General features: G+C 36.6%; 2 protein-coding genes across 5 annotated transcripts in view; one reads left to right on the top strand and one right to left on the bottom strand.

Moving 5' to 3' along the window:
* Positions 1-18,470, bottom strand: part of ABCB1 (ATP binding cassette subfamily B member 1) — a 194,774-nt gene that overhangs the window by 114,099 nt on the left and 62,205 nt on the right. The gene's annotated exons all lie outside the window — the stretch shown is intronic.
* The window catches only part of RUNDC3B (RUN domain containing 3B), a 140,614-nt gene continuing 131,712 nt past the window's right edge, over positions 9,569-18,470 (top strand). For 3 of the 4 annotated variants that reach the window (XM_012779552.2, XM_076006461.1, XM_012779557.3), the window contains exon 1: positions 9,569-9,717. In XM_012779552.2, coding sequence (XP_012635006.1) covers positions 9,596-9,717 — 122 coding nt within the window. In that variant the 5' untranslated portion in view covers positions 9,569-9,595. The remainder of the gene's footprint in view (positions 9,718-18,470) is intronic. The other variant, XM_012779556.3, reaches the window with a different exon arrangement.

Genomic DNA, 18,470 nt, shown 5'->3' with positions numbered 1-18,470 from the left:
CTTGGGAGGCTGAGGCAGCAGGATTGCTTGAGCCAGGAGTTTGAGGTTGCTGTGAGCTAGGCTGACGCCACGGCACTCACTCTAGCCTGGGCAACAAGCGAGACTCTGTCTCAAAAAAAAAAAAAAAAATAATAAAAAAAAAAAAAAAAAAAAAAAAAAAAAAAAAAACATGACAATGATCCAGGTGAGCCCAAGGCAGTAGCAGCGGAAGTAATGAGAAGTGCTTAGATTCTGTATATATTTTGAAGGTAGCACCAATAAGATTGCAGAAGGCTTAATAACATAATATGTAGATGTAGGTGATAAAATTGTGAAAATAGCTTATTAGTGAGGAGTTATCAAAGGAAGAAGGAGCCTATTAGTAAGAAGTTATCAAAGGAAGAAGGAGAGGGCAAGAAGTCATATCAGAATCTCCAGGAGTTGTTAAGTTTGAAAGGCACATTTAATGTAATTTTATATGAGAAAAAATTGATTTTTGAATACAAACTGCACAAAATCTTTTCCATTGAGGGGGATGGGGAAGATATTTAGAAGATTAAAAAGTGAGCATTGAGAGAAAGCCTACCAATGAAACCTGTGTATGACTTCATTAATAAATATGTTCATAGTAAGTAAAAACTGTAATTTATACTCTACAGCTATTGCCTAGTGTAAATATAACATGTTTAAGACATTTTAACATAAAATATGATTTTATGGTAATGGTATAAAATAATAAGCATCTACCCTCTAAAATTATGCACCTGAAAGTTATTTATATCCAAAATGGTATCATCTATAATATTACTTGGAGTAAGACGACATCAAATTAGAGCATACCCTGACTATTACTAGTTTATTGTAACTTTTGCATTATGATACCTTGGACATCTTGTACAAGGTGTGTGTACATAAAAAAAAGGACAGGCTGGGAGCGGTGGCTCATGCCTATAATCCCAGCAATTTGGGAGGCCAAGGTGGGAGGATCACTTGAGGCCAGGAGTTCAAGATAAGCCTGGGCAACATAGCGAGACCCCATCTCTACAATAAACTTAAAAAATTAGCTGGATGTGGTGATGTATGCCTATAGTCTCAGCTACTTAGGAGGCTGAGGTAGGAGGATTACTTTAGCCCAGGAGTTTTCAAGTTTGCAGTGGGCTGTGATTGGACCACAGCACTCCACCAGCCTAAGCAAGACCCTGCCTCAAAAAAAAAAAAAAAAATGGACAAAGATAATTCAAAATACCCTTTTGGGCATACCTGAAAAATCACAAAGAATTTGTTGTAAGACTATGAAGAATATGAGGAGATATGTGATAAGGAGTGATAGGATATGTAAGTTTTGTCCATTCTGGAACTGATACAATTTCTCGTGTTAAATAAACAAACAAACAAAAACAATGTTAAGGTCAAATTTATGAATCCCTTGCCTAGCCCTGTGATCTAATTTTGGAGACACTGTCACCAGACTCGATATTCTGGTGCCTTTTCTAGGAATAACAATTAATGATAATAGCTAACACTTTTGCAGCATTTGCTATATACCAAGCCCTGTTTTAAGAGCTTCATTTGTTACTTATTTTAACTTCCCCCAAATCCTATGAAATAGTGAAATAAGGTACTATCATTATCCCAACCTTAGAGATCAGAAAACTGAAGTACATAGAAATTGTGTAATTTCCCTAAGGTTACATAATTCATGAAAGGCAGAGGCTAAGAGCTATTATATAGCCTCCTGATAAGGGCAGGTAGAATTGGTCTGAAAAGAGCTGAGTAGGCCATATTCACTGCTTCCTCCGTTTAAGAGATAACAAGCAAACCTGCACAAGTTTATTGATGAGGCCACAGGTGGGAATGTGTATGTGTGTGGCGAAGGGAGGGGCGTTGACCTCATGGGAATGAGATATGAGCTCATTTAGGTTATATATTCTTTTTAGCCCATCTCATGAATTAGAGTTCTGCCTGACCCTGCAAGCTGGGAATCCAAAAATTAATAAAATAAGATTCTCTACATCTGCTGGCTTGGGGGTAGGTTTAAGTAGTTCAGGACATGGGTCTTTTTGCTAAACTTCACTTAAGTGGGGACAGAGTTCAAGCATGACCAGGCAATCTTATACTCAGGCATTCCCTTTAAAAATTATTTGTCAGTTGTCAAAAAAAATTCTTACCTGTTCTCCACCTTGCTTTATTTTTCTTTTTGATACAAGATGACAATGGCCCAGAAAACTCAGACTTTGATGTAGCATACAGCAAGTGGGAATTCCCATATATTCTAAAGGAGAGGTTTCTTGACAACCTCACTGTGTTGTATGTTAGAAAACACTGAACAATGACAACATATGACCTTTTCATTGAGGCCAACCACAGCACATTACTGAAAAAGCAGCAGAGTTTTGATTATTGTTTGTCATCTTCTATAAAGTGCAACTTGGCTCAGTATGTGAGATTGTATAGTGCTGGCACCTATTATGAGGAACATACTAAGGTTTTAAAGCAAGAACTAGAGCTTTCAATCACAAAGACTATATAGCTCTAAGCCATTAGGGAAACTCTCTTTAATTCTTGCAATCTGCTGCCAAATCATTATGGGCAGCACTTTCTACTTAATGTGTTCAACCCATTCTCTACATGGCAGCCATAATTACTCAGGCTGGTCTCTAACTCATGACCTCAAGCAATCCTCATTCCTTAGCCTCCCAAAGTGCTAGGATTACAGGCATGAGCCACTAGGCTTGGACAAGGATTTTTTTTTTTTTAAAAGAACTTATATTTGAATTAGTTGCCTAAGATAATTTATAAAAAATTACTTTTGTATTCATTCATTTTAACTATGAAAACAAATCATTAATGTTAAAGAGACTTAAGTGTTGCTCCACTAACCTCACTATTAATCTTTCTTTTTCTAAGCTACTGCCTTGCTGTTTTATGCTTTTCTACACTTTACAATATATTTTAATATCTGATAAAGCAATCTTTCCTCATTACTCTTCTTTTACCTGGCCCAGTGGTCTTGCCTATGTTCGCATGTTTATACTGACAGATGAAATTTTGAATCATTTTGCCAAGATCTGAAAATATAAACTTTTTTACTTCATCATGGACAATTTTAGTTTTTCTGATAACATAGTAATATAAGATGTAGTAAGAGTCATAATAGTTATATCTAATGCTTATTGAATATTTACCAAGTGCCTGTCAATGTTATTAAGTGTTACAGGAATAAATTCAGATGTCATAATGACTTATCTGGAAAACCAATAGAATCAACTAAAAATCTATTAAAAATAATAAGTACATTTAAAAAGGTGATTGTGCAATAGTGCATAGCTTTCCTATGTAACAATTGTAACTAGTTAGGAAATACAGTGGACAATAAAAACCCTACTCACAATATCAATCTGAAACTCTAAGACAAAAACTACAAACTCCATGAAGTGAAATTAAAAAAAAAATATATATATATGTATATATATACCATAGTCTTAGAAAATTACAAATATCACAAAGATATTAACTGTACCTAATCTATAAATGTGATGCAATTCTAATCAGAATCTTTAAAGGCTTTGGGAGAGGGGGTATATGTCAAAACGATTCCTATGTTTTTATGGGAGAATGGACATTCCAGAATTACCTAAGAACATTCTGAGAGAGTAATTAGAAGATACTAGTCCTACTTGATATTAAAAGGAATTATAAGGCTTTGGTACTTACTAGATTTTGGTACCACTAGCTTATAAATGATAAATCAATGGATGAGAATGGGAAGTCCAGTAGTAAACTCAAATATATATAAATATTTAATACCTGACAAAGTCAGTATTTCCTATCACTGGGAAAAGATACATTATTTAATACTAGTAGTGGACAACTACTGGCCATCTGGAAAAATTAGGCTCTTTCACCAATTGACTCTTACATAAAAATAGGTTCTGTGAATAGTAAATATATAAATACAAAAGAAAAATAAACATACTACAGGAAGATGGATAAATACCTTGATAATCTAAGCATAGAGAAAGCTTTTCTAAGCACAATATAAAACCCAGAAACCATAAAAGTAAAAATATAAAGATTTGCATAAAAATCCAAAATTTCTGTTGAGAAGAAAACATTATAAACAAACACAAACAAATAGTAACAGATTGGTGAGAAAATATATTGACTATGTATAGAATAAACCCATTTAGGTAAAATTAAGTACATATATCTCTATTGTATGTCTGGAGATACCGGAAAAAAGTTATTGTGAGATAGTTATATAGAGATAGTTATTAGCTATCCCTATGGACTTCTTATGAGCACTAATCTTTATTAGAGATCCAAAATTACTGTCCTAGCATGATAAATTTAATATTATATTTTAAATCAGTAGGGAAAAGATGAATCATTTAATAAATATAATTGGGACAAATGACTAATCATTTGGAAAAATAAAGTTATAGCCTAGTTTCATACTTTCATATATCCCAAACAGATTAACTATTTTTGATACAAAAAGGAAAACATAAAATATCTATATAATCTTGGGGTGACAAAGGCCTTTCTAAAATGACCAAAGGAAAAACCAATAAAGGAAAAGATTAAAAAATTTCATTTATATAAAGCATTTTAAACATCTATATATAAAATAACTCCATCAGCACCATAAACAAGGCAAACAACAAACTATAAGTATTTGTTATACATACAATGCACAAATATGAACATGAGTAGGCAAAACCCAAAGATAAAATATAAATGACCAATAACACATGAAATAGGTATGCAATTTTACTACTAATAAAAAAACAAGGTAAAACATAAATAAGATATTGCTCAATGCTTTTATATGAAAAAACAACAAAAAAGAATGATGGTACCCAAAATGAGCAAGACGTAAGAAAACTTACATAGTATACAAATCAGTAAAACATCCCTAGGGAAAAATTTAATTTATATCCATTAAAATTATGCCTATTCTTTGACTCAACATACATTTTCTGACTCAAAAAAGAAAGCCTGAACTCCAGAATTCTCTGGACATTTTACATTCTACGAGTGCTCAGTGCATACAATTCTTCTTGATTCTTAAGCACTGTGTGGACAACACAGGGTTTTTGTGTTTAAGCCTGACCTGGAGCTACTTTCTCAAAAAGATAGTGAAGCACATTAGGAAGAAAGAATAGATTTTTCCTCTAATAGATCTAGATTTCAATACTGGCTCTGCCATTTTACTGTGTGACTTTCTATATGTTACTTAACCTTTCAAAGTCTCTATTTCCTTGTTTGTAAATGGGAGAATACAAGAGTACTTGCTTCAGAGAATGGCTCTGGAGATTAATTCATATAATTCATGCAATGTCTGGAGCCTATAGTTTCTGGTTTTTTAACACACCTCTCCAAGATTAAAACAAAGAAGAAAGAAAGAAAAGAAAAGAAAATCTTCTGAAGACCAGTATTTGCCCTCCTCAAAGATATTGTAAGACTAAATCCACCTTCTTTTGATCAGCTTTTACCCAAACAGTAAGACTTTTTACAATGAATGCTTTGTGGGACTCATCAAGGTACTCTTCAATATGGGTCTATTGTAGCCCACAATGCCAGCCTGACCAACCATACCCTACTGAAGCAGCATGCTTTGTACTTCCCTGCCCATGACCCTGTCTGCACTCAATTCCATGATGCCATCTGAACTCTTGCTCTATGACCAATACCACTTTTAATCTTCCACTTCTGAGTGGTTCCTCCACCTCCTTTTCTCAACCAAAACCTGTGTCTCCCCTGAGAGATCTGCTTCCCTGGCGTACTCTCAAATGGATTTTTTTTTTTAAAAAAAGAATTTTCATCACTTTTCTGCATCCTCACTTCTGATCATTCTCTCTCTCTCTCTCTCTCTCTCTCTCTCATTACCTAACCTTTTCCTCATGGTAGATTCATTCCATCAGCTTAAAAATGTGCTCAAGTCACTTCTGTGATAGATAACAACACAACAGCAATAAAACACCAACATCTCTCCACTCAATATTCCCCTATACCACTACCCTTTTTTCTTTTCCTTCACAAACACACTTTTTAAAAGAGTTGTGTGATTTTTACTTCCCACCAACTGTTGTACTCTTGTTTGGCTTTCACTCTTACTGTTCTACTGAAACAGTGCTTACTGATCTGCAGGAACACTTTTATACACAGGAAATTAGCTCTTTGTATGAGTTTCAAGAAAGTTTTCTCAGTTGGTCATATTTTCTTTTGCTTATGATGATACTTGATTTGTGGATTTAAAAAGAATTGTGTCTTCAATTTTTCTAATCTCTTGTATGCGGCTACTGGGTTTGTGGCATTCTTAGAAAGTTCACTTCTTTGAGACTAAAATAAACTATGCTTTGGTAATGTCTGGCTTATAACATTTTATGTTTGAGGGAATTTTATATATTATCATTTCAAATTACAAATTACACATGTAATTTTGGTTTGTTTGTTGTTTTTTTTTTTTGATGACGAAGAAGAGATTGGGAAAATGGTTAATGGGTATGGTCTGCCCATTTGGTTCTACAGAATTCCTACAAGTTAAATTAGGCATCTACTTTTTTCATAATTTTTATTGTGAATCTTTTTACATCTCTGAATGTAAAAAAAATTATACCTTTGTGCAAATACTCGAATAAATAAAGAATTGAAATAGGTGCCAAAAGAAGTTCAAAAAGTAGTAAAACTCATGGGGCTTTATAGTAGTATACTTTGTAATGGATATAATTGCGTAGTAATCTCCAGATTAGTAATCTAGAGAAAGAAAGAGACCCAGGACATGCTGCTCAGGATAAGTGAGAAAAATCTTTATCAAATAAGGCCCCCATGTGGCTGTTTAATGCCATGCTGTACATGCATGCAAAAAACATTAAAAAATACATGCTTGCTTTGTGGCAAAATCTTAGTAAGCAAGTACTAAACATGTCAATTGAATCCTCCTGAAAGTAGTGTTTGAAAAATAACATTATTACCTAATTAATCATTTAAGATAGAGTTTTACTAAATTTTCAGTCAGAGTTCACAGTACATATATTATGAAAATATACTGGAGGCTAGAAAGCCAATTTTTGAGAATAACATCTTCCCTTGTTCTCACAGGACCTTTCACTTCTGTCTTCTTGATAAATGTTTCCGAGTAATATGTATTCTCTCCCTCCCTCAGAACATATCAAACATGAGTGTCTAGGAATTTTCTTGATATCTAATGGCTTTCCATTCTTTTCTGTGGTTAAACAATAGCAATGTCAATTTGAGTAGTATTTGTCATTGCCAGTGCAAATATTTTGCTCCGACCGCCTGCAAAGCCTGTGTATCTATATCCTTATGGCTTCTTCTGAATTAATACTATTGGACTAGCAAGAAGACACGATTTAAGTTGTAGCTCCCAGAGGGGGAAGCCTCCTTCCAAGCTCTATGTCCTAGTAGAGCAGTCAAGAAATACTCAGGAACAAGCGTGCTGACTAGCCATAAACACCCACATATGGAAAAGTCTGCTGCTTTTATTAATATGAAAGATAAAGTTTAAAGTCTAATTATTTTCTTATAATTTTAATGTATGCATATTATAGTAACTTAGTTAAGACATCTTTTTCCACCACTTAGATTTTTTATTCTACTGTGATTAGAGTTGGTAGCTGAAAGGGATGAGCCTTTGCCCTGATTTTTTTTTTTTTTTTTTTTTTTTTTGAGACAGAGTCTCTCTCTGTTGCCTGGGCTACTAGACCTGAGTGCTTGGCGTCAACCTAGCTCGCAGCAATCTCAAACTCCTGGGCTAAAGCAAACTTCCTGCATAAGCCTCCTGAGTAGCTGGGACTACAGGTTAGTGCCACTACACCCGGCTAATTTTTCTATTTTTTTGTAGAAATGGGGTCTCACTCTTGCTCAGGCTGGTCTCAAACTCCTGACCTCAAGCAATCCTCCCGCCTGGGACTCCCAGAGTGCTAGGATTACAGCCTGAGCCACTGCACCAGGCCTGCCCTGATGATTTTAAAGAGATTTTTAAATTTTAAAAACCTCAGAAATTACCAACCCACAGCTTTATTATACAAAACTCTTTTAAAAGCCTCCGAAACAGAGTAACAGTACTTCCTGCATTACTGTGCCCAATATGTAAGTACAGAGATATCTACAAACTATACATTGTGTAACATTCTTTGATAGAAACTTCAAAACCAGAGGTGGAGGTTAGATGGATTTTGGAGCCATTCCAACTGTGAAACTCAGTAAAAATAATGCCAAACGTGACTTCAAATTAAATTCAAGGGACATTTATTGAGAACCTGTTCTATGCACAGCACTGTGTTAGGTCCCACAGGGATAGCAGTCATTAAGGATTTCACTAGAAAATCTGGGCATATTGAAGCAAGGGGAGGTAAACAGCAGGCTTAGGTGAGCGCCAGAGGTCGTGGGCCCCAGCGGGGACCCTCTCGCAGGTGAGGCCCGAGGCGGGGCGGAGCAGCTCTGCAGAGCCCGCGCTCCGGAACACCGGCATGGGGCGGCGCTCCAGGCCTTGCTGAGGCAGCAGCCCGCGGGGCCGAAGCCTAATGGGCCCTAGGCTCGCCGCCTGTCTCGCCACACAGCCCATTCCACTGCCCCGGACGCTAGAAGGCGGCACACTCGCACCGCGCTCGTCCTTACGCGGTCAGTCCCGGTTGCAGGCAGTGCCGGAGGCTAAGGTGGAGGGTCAAGAAATGCCGCCACCAGACGCCCCGAGAAGGATATTCTACTGGCAGTTTCTGCCTGCAGGCCATTGTGCAGCTGCTTATCAGGCCCTGAGAAGGCGTCAGACAAAAGGAAGCCCCCCTCCCTTCTCGGTAGTCTGGCCGGGGTCGGGTGCGGGCGCTGGCGCGGCCGCATTCTCCTCAGGGAAGCTAACGGAAGCCACCGGGCTGGGGATCGGCCGTTAAAGCCTGGCTGCAGGCAAGTGTTGGTAATCGGCTCCGGGCACTGCCGGGCCCCGCATCCCACAATCCCTGCGTGGCGACTGGCTCCCACACGCCGGCGGCGAGAACGAGCCCGGCGTCTTGACAGCTGCCCACGCGACGGGGCGGCGCTCGAGCGCGCCGCTTTAAAAGGTCCGCGCGGCCGGCCCCGCCTCTCGCGCGCTGCAATTGGTTCCAGCCGGCGCAGCCTTGATCCGATAGGCGCAGGGAGGGCGGCGCGGCGCGGGCGAGGCCCCGGGCCTCAGCGCGGCGGCCCCGAGTGGGGCGCGGGTCGCCGCCTAGTGTGAGCGGTTGGGTGTGCGGGGTCCCGCCGGCTTGCGCGCGCGCCGGCTGTCAAGGTCCCCAGGGAAGTAGGCGAGCGCCCGACGCCGATCCGCACGCGCCGCCCGCCGGCCGGCGGCGCGCGGCAGGGCAGAGGTGGTGCGTGCGTGTGTGTGCGCGCGGGCGCGTGCGTGTGTGGCGCTGGGGTGCGGAGGAGAGCCGTCAGCCCCGGGGCGCTAGTGCCCCGCTGTCTTGCACGCCCTCCCTTCCTCCCCGCTCCTTCCCTACATCCTTCCCGTGCCTCCACTGTCGCGTACCCAGCGAGAGCCCAGGCAAGCAGGTGTTGTTGGGGGCGGGGGGCCGTGCGGGGTCGCACGAGACAAAGGGGGCGCGGGGGTCAGCCCGCCATGGCCTCCCGGAGCCTGGGGGGCCTGAGCGGGGGTCGCGGCGGTGGCGGCGGCGGCGGCAAGAAGAGCCTGAGCGCCCGCAATGCTGCGGTGGAGAGGAGGAACCTGATCACCGTGTGCAGGTACGGCGGCCCAGGGCGAGGGGAGGGGGCCGCGGCGCCGCGGGCTGAGAGCTCTGGGCGTGTGCGCGGGTCCCTGGGGGTCCCGGGGACTACGGGGTGCCCCCCGCCTCGGCCACACTGGGCGTGTCTGCGGGCGCCCAGTGCCCTGGAGGGGCGCCCGGGGCTGGGCATCGCTGAGGCCCTGGACTTACCATCCGTTCCAGTGCTGTAGGCACCGGAGTAGGGCTTGGGGCGGGGCTGGGGGAGGATTTGTTTTGAATGTATAGTCTAATGTCAGAGTAAAATAGGAGGGCCGGGAGGAAGAACTCATTCATTTAGTGCATATTAAGCTGTCAGCCAGCTTTTGGTAAAGTAGTCATTACTGTGATTGTTTACTGTGTTGCCCCCAAATCAGAGTGCATTTCGTTATTTTGGCTTGTTTACATATATCTGCACACATTTTATTCCACAAATATTGAGTCCCTACTACACGCCAGCCTGTGTGTGTGTGTGTGTATGTGTGTATACTATCCACTTCTAAACTACAGTGCTAGTGCTGTTTCTGCAGTTACTGAGTGGAACTGTGGAGGAAACCTGGTTTTCGTGTCAATGATTTATTTATTCTAAGGTCTGCCTCTCCTTAAATGTTTTCTAACTAATAAATGTAGTATTCTCTTACTTTATAAAACATAGAAGCAGTAAAGGAATAATTGCTATGTATAATAAGCCTAGTGTTCAGGCATAACTTTTTTTTTTAATATACTGATATATTTTCTTAAGTCTTATACCTAGGTATTAAGAAAAATTGAAACCCTAGGCATCCATTTCTTAGGAACTTCTCTGAAGCATTCAGATGTTTTAAAATTACTGTTCCATCAAACCCGGGGAATCCTTAGCTGGCGATAATCTTGTAAGAATTAGAGGATTATGAAACCTTTTCTTCCTTTGCAATTTATATCTGTATATTTTTTTTCTTCTGGTTTCCCTTGTGTAAAAATATGTGTAGCATCTTCAGTGGAATACAGATATTTATATTAGGAATTATATTCATTAACTTTAAGTGACTTTTTGTTTTTTAACTTGGATTATTACAAATGTTCGTGTCTCTAGCAGGCAGACCTGCATCATTGACACTTATGACACTCTGAGTTTTAAATAGTAAGGTAATATGAAATCTTAATTTACCATTTGTGCTGTCTAGGATATAACTTTTTGTGGGAATTAGGCTTTATGAAATTTGTTTAAATTTAGGCAATTTTTAAAGTTAGGTAAATAGAACAATAAAGCTGATTTTCTTAACTGTAATTTCCAGATATTAAAAATAATTACATTTTTAAAAAAATATGAGGATAGTTCCAACATACACAGTGATTTTTGAGATAAAGTGTTTCACAAAGCTCCATCAGAGTTAAACTCTACAAGGACAGTGATCTTGTCTGCTTTTTGCTTGTTTTTTTCAGATTCTTTGCAGTATAGCATCTGACACTCAATAAATATTTATTAAGTGAATAAATTCAGTTGTGGGTACTATTCCTTTTGTTTCTTTGTTTTTGTCTTGGCTGGTTTTAGATCATGAACTGTTCATTTGTGCCCTACCATAGACAGTTGAGGAGAAGAAAGTGTTTGTATTTCAACTTTATTTAAATTTTTAACTATCTTGAAGAAATTTGAGTAACAATACACTGATTTGCATAGACAGTTACCTGGGCTAGTTGTATTTTCATTATTTTTATTTGTATTATTATTTCCTATTGCAAAATGAATATATTCTGACTTTTGTTACAGTTTATACATAGATTTAATTTAGTAGCTAAAATAACTTCCAATTTCTGGCTTAGATTTCAATTTTCATAGTTATCATGTGGATAATATTAAGGCTGTTTTCACATCCAGATTATTGATGGCATATATAAATTATCCATGTCTAGTAATGGGGTCTAACTATATGCCATTTGTACTTTTAAGTAGCCCCACCATGAACTCAGGAAAATGAATGAATCACTATTTATGCATTTATGCTACTTTTTAGGGTCACCAAACCCTGAGTATCTCGCCCATGTGTCTTATGAATTAATTTTTTAATTTTTATATCTCAAATCAGAGATAATTTGATATTTAAGTTAGGAAGAAGTTGGTTTAGTAGAAATATAAATAGATTTCAAGTTGGCTTTGTCATTTAACTAGTGTGCCCTTTAGCAAGCCATGCAACCTTCTCACTTTCAGTTTTATCTGTAAAATAATGTGGACCAGGTCTTCAATGATAGCCCTAAAATAAATAATGGTCTTCAAGAAAAATGTGTTCATATTTGGTTTTGAATTTTTCCAAATAGGAGCAGGGTAGTAGTGGTAGATATATGTTTATAGTAGGGAAATGTGGCATGTGCATTTTTCTCTGTAAACAAAAAACATTTTGAACTGTGCCTTCCATTTTGTAATTCTCTACTGATATTCTGGAAAAATCAGTTTACAAAACTAAAACCAAAACAAAAGCTCACCACCATATATCATTCTAGTGTATCTATTAATACTAATACTTAAACAGTAATTCTTTTCCTTATCCCTTAAACAATTTAGGCATATTCTCAGTATAGGTTTAAAGCCTTATATAAGAATACAATTCTTCAGGTTTAAAGCTTTCTACAAGTACAGTATTGTTACTGTTTTGAACTTTGGAATTGGGCTGTTTGGTTATGTAGAACAGTCAGGAAAAGAGCTGAATTGAATCTTGGTTCATTGTGATTGTGTATGTGTATGTAATTATTTCATCAGTTTTTTTTCCCCAGTGAACACTTAAATATTGTAGACTAAAAATATTTGCATGGTATTTATTATAGCAAATAAGTCCTGTTTATCATATTTTCCACAGATCGTGGTAAAGAGAAAGTAGGTCATCTGAGGACTCTAAATCTTCCACATTCAACTCCAAAATATTCATACAATGACTTTGGATTTGAACACCAACTAGTATTTTCCCTGCACATTCTCTATCATTTAGAACTTCAAAAAGTTAAATTGTTAAAGTTCTTCAGATTTTTTTTAACTTGCGTTTTTTGTCCATAGAAAATCAAGTATCAATAATTTTTCTTGTCCTTTTTAGGCTTCACAGTTTGTATTCCTTTGATTTTAGTTCTGTTGGCAGAGAATTAAATTCTAGATTCTCTTTCTGTAGATTAACCATATCTTATGAGAAAATTGTTAAAATATATATGTTAAATATATATGCATAAATATTTTAATATAACATTTGTTAAACTTTTAAATTGATACTTTAAAAGAAACTCCCTACAAAAAGTTATAATTTTTCAGTTTTGTTAGTAGAAAGGACTAACAATGGAGATTTAAGGAGATGGTGTGATAAGTTAAGTGGTCTGGAGACAAATGATTTTGGAATTAAAGTACTTATAAAAATATGTATGTTGTCTTAGTTTTTTTATAGGTCAAGATATTATTTCAGAAGTTGAATATTATTTCAAATTACATTCACACCCCATTTTTCTAGTGTATTCAGGGATCAAAGAGCTCATTTTTTCTATGTAACTAATGTTTGAGTTAAGCTTAAAATTGTTCCATCCACTGTACTTTACTCAGCATTTATTGTGGAGTGCAATCTCCTATGTAATTGAAGCTTATGATTTAAGTGCTCAAATTTAAACCACAATAAATAATATCTAAAACATTTTAGATGAGTTGCTTTTAAAAAAATAATACATGTTTCCCTACCTTATTTAAAAGACTGTACATAGCATAACAATCCTTACTGATGACTTTATTCTGGATCTACTTCTATGAATATGCCTGCTGTGCAATGGCTGCCCTTGGAGAGTTTTGAGATACATATAGCATTTTGCTCAATGGCCCCAGAAGATTATGTGTTTGGAGTTCTTTGTCTACTTTTGCATTCTGCTGTTTTTTCCTACCAAGTTAGCTGTTATTTCTTACACTTTTTCTAGCAGTTCTTTTCTTTGCACTTCCCATTCTGACTTGCTAATTATAGTTGGTTGTGAATTATGAAAGCAGATAACTTACTGTGTGTTATCTGAGTTCATTCACTTAACTCAGAGGCCTGAGTTAAGTGAATGGACTTTAGTAGTCTGAACTTCTTAATATTCTGGTTGCTGAATAATCAGGAAAAAAGGCCTATACATGAAATGCAGATATGTGAAATGTAATTGAATATTATTGGCAGTATAAAATGTCTTAGTCTGTTTTGTGTTGCTATAAAGGAATACCTGATTCTGGGTAATTTATAAACAAAGACATTTATGTAGCTCACAGTTCTGAAGGCTGTACAAGAAGCATGAAGCTTCCATCTGCTGGGCTTCTGGTGAGGGCTTTTGTGCTACATCAAAACATGGTGGAGAAGATCAAACGGGAAGCAGGCTTATGCAAAGAGGGACTAAACCTGAAGAGGTGTCTTGGCTTTATAACAACCTACTTTCCAGGAAACTAATTCACTGTCCCTGTCTCACTACACTGAGAACTCACTCGCTGCCTAAGAATGGCACCAAGCCATCCATGAGGGATCTGCCCCATTTACCCAGACACCTCCCACAAGGCCCCACCTCCCAACCCTGACACATCGGGGATCAAATTTCAACATGATTTTTGGTGGGAACAAACAAACTATATCCAAACTATACTATGATCCTTTAAGTAACTTTAAATTCAGTGACTCACTTTTCTTGTTATTATTTGCTTGAGTATGCTTCTTAAGTCTGTTTATACTTTGGCTGTTGTGATTATAATATTTTTGGGTAAAGCTCTTTTAGTCATTCTATGTGTAATAGAACTTTGTGTTGAGATTTTGATCAGCATTAGTTATATGTTAATAGTTTTGGAGCAAGTTCAGTATCATTTCTAAGAATTCTCCGTGCCCTATTAGTAAGTGCTCACAATGGAGGTAATATGATCTTTTCAGCTGTTAGTCCTAGGTAGACTTTTCAGCATTCACAAAAGCTGAACTGGGTTCATATTAATTGACAACAGAGCATATCTGTCATCTAGGCATTTACTAGGGGATATTTATTTTAACTTCCCTGCTGCTTGAAACATATCAAAAGTTCAGTTGAGAGATAATATTCAAGGGGAAATGTTTGAAGCTTATCTACTCTTCTATTCACTCATAATAGGTTTATAAAATATAGTAATGGTTCAGTCCAAATCATCAGAGAGCATCTGGGTATGTAGACTGTATTGCTCTGTGCTCTCCTGTTCCCTAGTTTCTTTTACCCAGTTATGTATTGGTAAGATTTCATCAGTATAGATTGCGGGTCATAATAAGAAGCAATCACAGAGGGTCTTGAAGTTATTGTCAGGAACATTGTTTCTTATGTCTAAAAATGGCTTCTTGTGTGAAGACTTCTGTGAGAAATGTTTGTTTTTAGTGCCAACAATTGTATTTCTAGGCAATTTATTTATTTATATGTACTGGACATAAATGAATGCGTAACTGACAACTTTATCTTTTTCTTATAAAACTATTGGAATCTTAGTGTTAAGTCTGTAGCCACCATCCATAAGACTTGTAGATCATGAAAAATAACACATTTAGCTTTATTCTTAGCTCCACTATGCCCACTTTTTTTTTTTTTTTTTTTTTTTTTTTTGAGACAGGGTCTTGCTCTCTTGCCTTGGATAGAGTGCATTGTAGCTCTCTGCAACATCACACTCCTGGGCTCAAGCGATCTTCCTGCCTCCACCTCCCAAGTAGCTGGGACTACAGGCATGCACCATCACGCCCGGCTAATTTCTGTATTTTTAGTAGAGATGACATCTAACTTTCTCAGGTTGGTCTCCAACTCCTGACCTCAAGTGATCCTACCGCCTCAGACTCCCAGAGTGCTAGGATGACAGATGTGAGCCATAGCTCCTGGCTGCCCCCACATTTTTAATATAAATTTTTATTCACTTATAATTTCCTTACAGAAAAGCACACATAATGTAAATGTACAACTCCATGAATTTTTTGCAAGAGGACACAATGTTGTAACTAGAATGCAGATCAAGAAAAAGAACATTACTCAAATACCCAAAGACCTCCTCCTTACTTCCAGTTGCTACCCCGTTAAGGGTAACTACTCTCCTGACTTTCAACACCATGGCTTATTTTTGCCTTTTTTGAATTTAAAATGAATGGAATAATACAGTATGTACCTTTTTGTATTTAGCTTATTTTACTTAGCATAATGTTTGTGAGATTCATCCTTTATGTTACTGTAGTTTATTCATTTTCATTGCTATATCTTATTCAATTTAATGAATATACAATTTATCCATTTTACCACTGATGGACACTTGAGGTATTCTACGTTTGGACTACTACTAATTGGATATTCATGAATATGAATTTTTTTTGGTGAATATATTGTATGTATTCTGGCAGGCATATAGCTAGGAGTGGAATTGCTGAGTCATATGGTATGTATACTGACAACAGTTTTCCAAAGGAGATGTACCAACTTATGTATGTACCAATGACCAGTGTATGAAAATTCCATTTGTTCCACATCCTCACTAATGCTTGCAATTTTCTGTCTTTCATTTAAGACCTTCCGTTATGTTTGTTGGAGTGTCACATGGTGGTTTCAATTCGCATTTCTTTGATAATGATAATGAAGTCAAGCACCTTTTCGTAAGTCTACTGGCAATTTGGAGATATTCTTTTGTAAAATAATATTTCAAGTCACTTATCAACTGGGGTCTCTGACTTTTTGTTTGATGTGTAGTTCTTTGTGCATTCTGTATGGGAATCTTTTGTTGGATATACTGTAATGCAGATATCTTTCATTTGGTGGCTTTGTTTTTCACCCTGTAGCATGTTTGATGAATAGAAATTTTTTTTTTTTTTTTTTTTTTTTTTTTTTTTTAATTATTTTTTTTTATTTTGGCATATTATGGGGGTACAGATTTTAAGGTTTCAATAAATGCCCATTTCCAAGTAGTCCATAAACTTCCTTCATGGTTAATGCTTATTGTGACATATTTAAGAGGTCAGTCTACCCCAAATTAATGAAAATATTCTCCTGTTTTCTTCTAAAACTTCATGAGGTTTTTTTTCTTTATGTCAACAATCCATTTGTAGTATATTTTTATTTATAGTGTGAAATATAGAGGTCAAGATTATTTCCCTGATGGAAATTCAGGGAAAATTGACCTAGTATAATTTATTGGAAAGACAATGCTTTCCTCACTGCTCTCATGTGTCACATTTACCTTAAGTCAGTTGACTAAATCATCGGTGGGTTTGTTTCTGGATTCTCCCTTTTGTTCTAATGGTCTATTTGTTTATCCTTGAGCTAATATCGTACTAGTTTAATAACTATAACTTTATAATATATCTTGATGTTTGGTAATATAAGTTTTCTAGCCTTATTGTTCAATATTGTCTTCCCTGTTCTTGGCCTTTTGCAAGCTAAATTTTATAAACAACCTGTCAATTTCCATTAAAAATTTTTTCTGAGATTTTTACTAAGTTTGCACTGAATCTGTAAGTCAATTTGGGGAAAATTGTCATCTTTACAATTTTAAGACTTACATGCAACCCATGAACCTAATATATTTCTTCATATGATTAAATATTCTGGAATTTCCTCAAGAATGTTTTATAGTTTTGAATATATAGATATTTGCCTTTTGTAGGCTCATTCTTTCATATATGTATATTTTTATATTCAACTGAAATCATTATAAACTTTTAATTTTTTTCTTTTTTTCTGATATATAGCATAAACTTGACCTTTTTAAGATATTGGTCTTATATCTAGCAGTCTTAGTAGATTTACTTGTTAATTCTAACAGATTTTCTGCAGTTTTTTTTTTTTCGTTTTTGTAAGTACACAGCAATGTCATCTGCTTTTATATTTTTTTCTTTTTCAATCTTTCTGCCTTTTCTTTCTTTTCTAACTGTTGTGGCTAGGACCACTTACACAATATCACAAAAAACATTCAAAATTTTAATGACTAAGTAGGACATTTGCAGTAGGTTTTACTTAATTCCCTTTTATTCCTAGATTGTTGAGAATGTTTATCATAAGTGGATGCTGAATATTTTATTATTAAATGCTTTTTCTGATATCTATCAAGATAACATGATTTCTCTCCTTTTTTGTGTGTGAATTATATTTATTGACTTTTACATGTTAAACCACTCTGGAATAAAAAACAGTTGTGATGTATTATCTTTTTTGACATATCTTTGCATTCATTGAGTTAATATTTTATTTGAAATTTTTAATATTCATGGAAGAATTGGTCTGCAATTGTCCTTCTAGTGTCCTTGTCTGGTTTTGTCATTAAGGTTATCTGGTTTTAAAAGACAAGTTGGGAAAGGATTTTTTTTCCCTTTTCCGTTCTGTAGAAGTTTGTGTAAAATTGATATTATTTGTTTCTTAAATGTTTAGAAGAATTCACTAGGGAAGTAATCTGAACCGCAAATTGTCTTTGTGGGAAATCTTTTAGTGGCAGATTCAATTTATTTAATAGATACTAAACAATTCAGATTTCTAATTTTTTCTTGTATCAGTTTCAGTAAATTTTTCAAGGAACATACCCATTTCATTTATATTATCAAATTTTTTGTTAAGGCTTTTCTCAGTATCCTCTTAATATCTTACTGTTATCTGAAAGATCTGTAGTGATTTTCTATTTTTCTTTCCTATTACCGGTAACTCTGTTTTACCAATTCTTTTCTTGCTAAGAGTTTATGAATTCTATTAATTTTTTCAATTAATCAACTTTTGGCTTTATTACTTTTCTCTGTCAATTCATGGATTATT

Source organism: Microcebus murinus, chromosome 9 (genome assembly GCF_040939455.1).
Source record: "Microcebus murinus isolate Inina chromosome 9, M.murinus_Inina_mat1.0, whole genome shotgun sequence".
Classification (NCBI taxonomy): domain Eukaryota; kingdom Metazoa; phylum Chordata; class Mammalia; order Primates; family Cheirogaleidae; genus Microcebus; species Microcebus murinus.
This window is presented reverse-complemented; position numbering and strand designations above follow the sequence as displayed.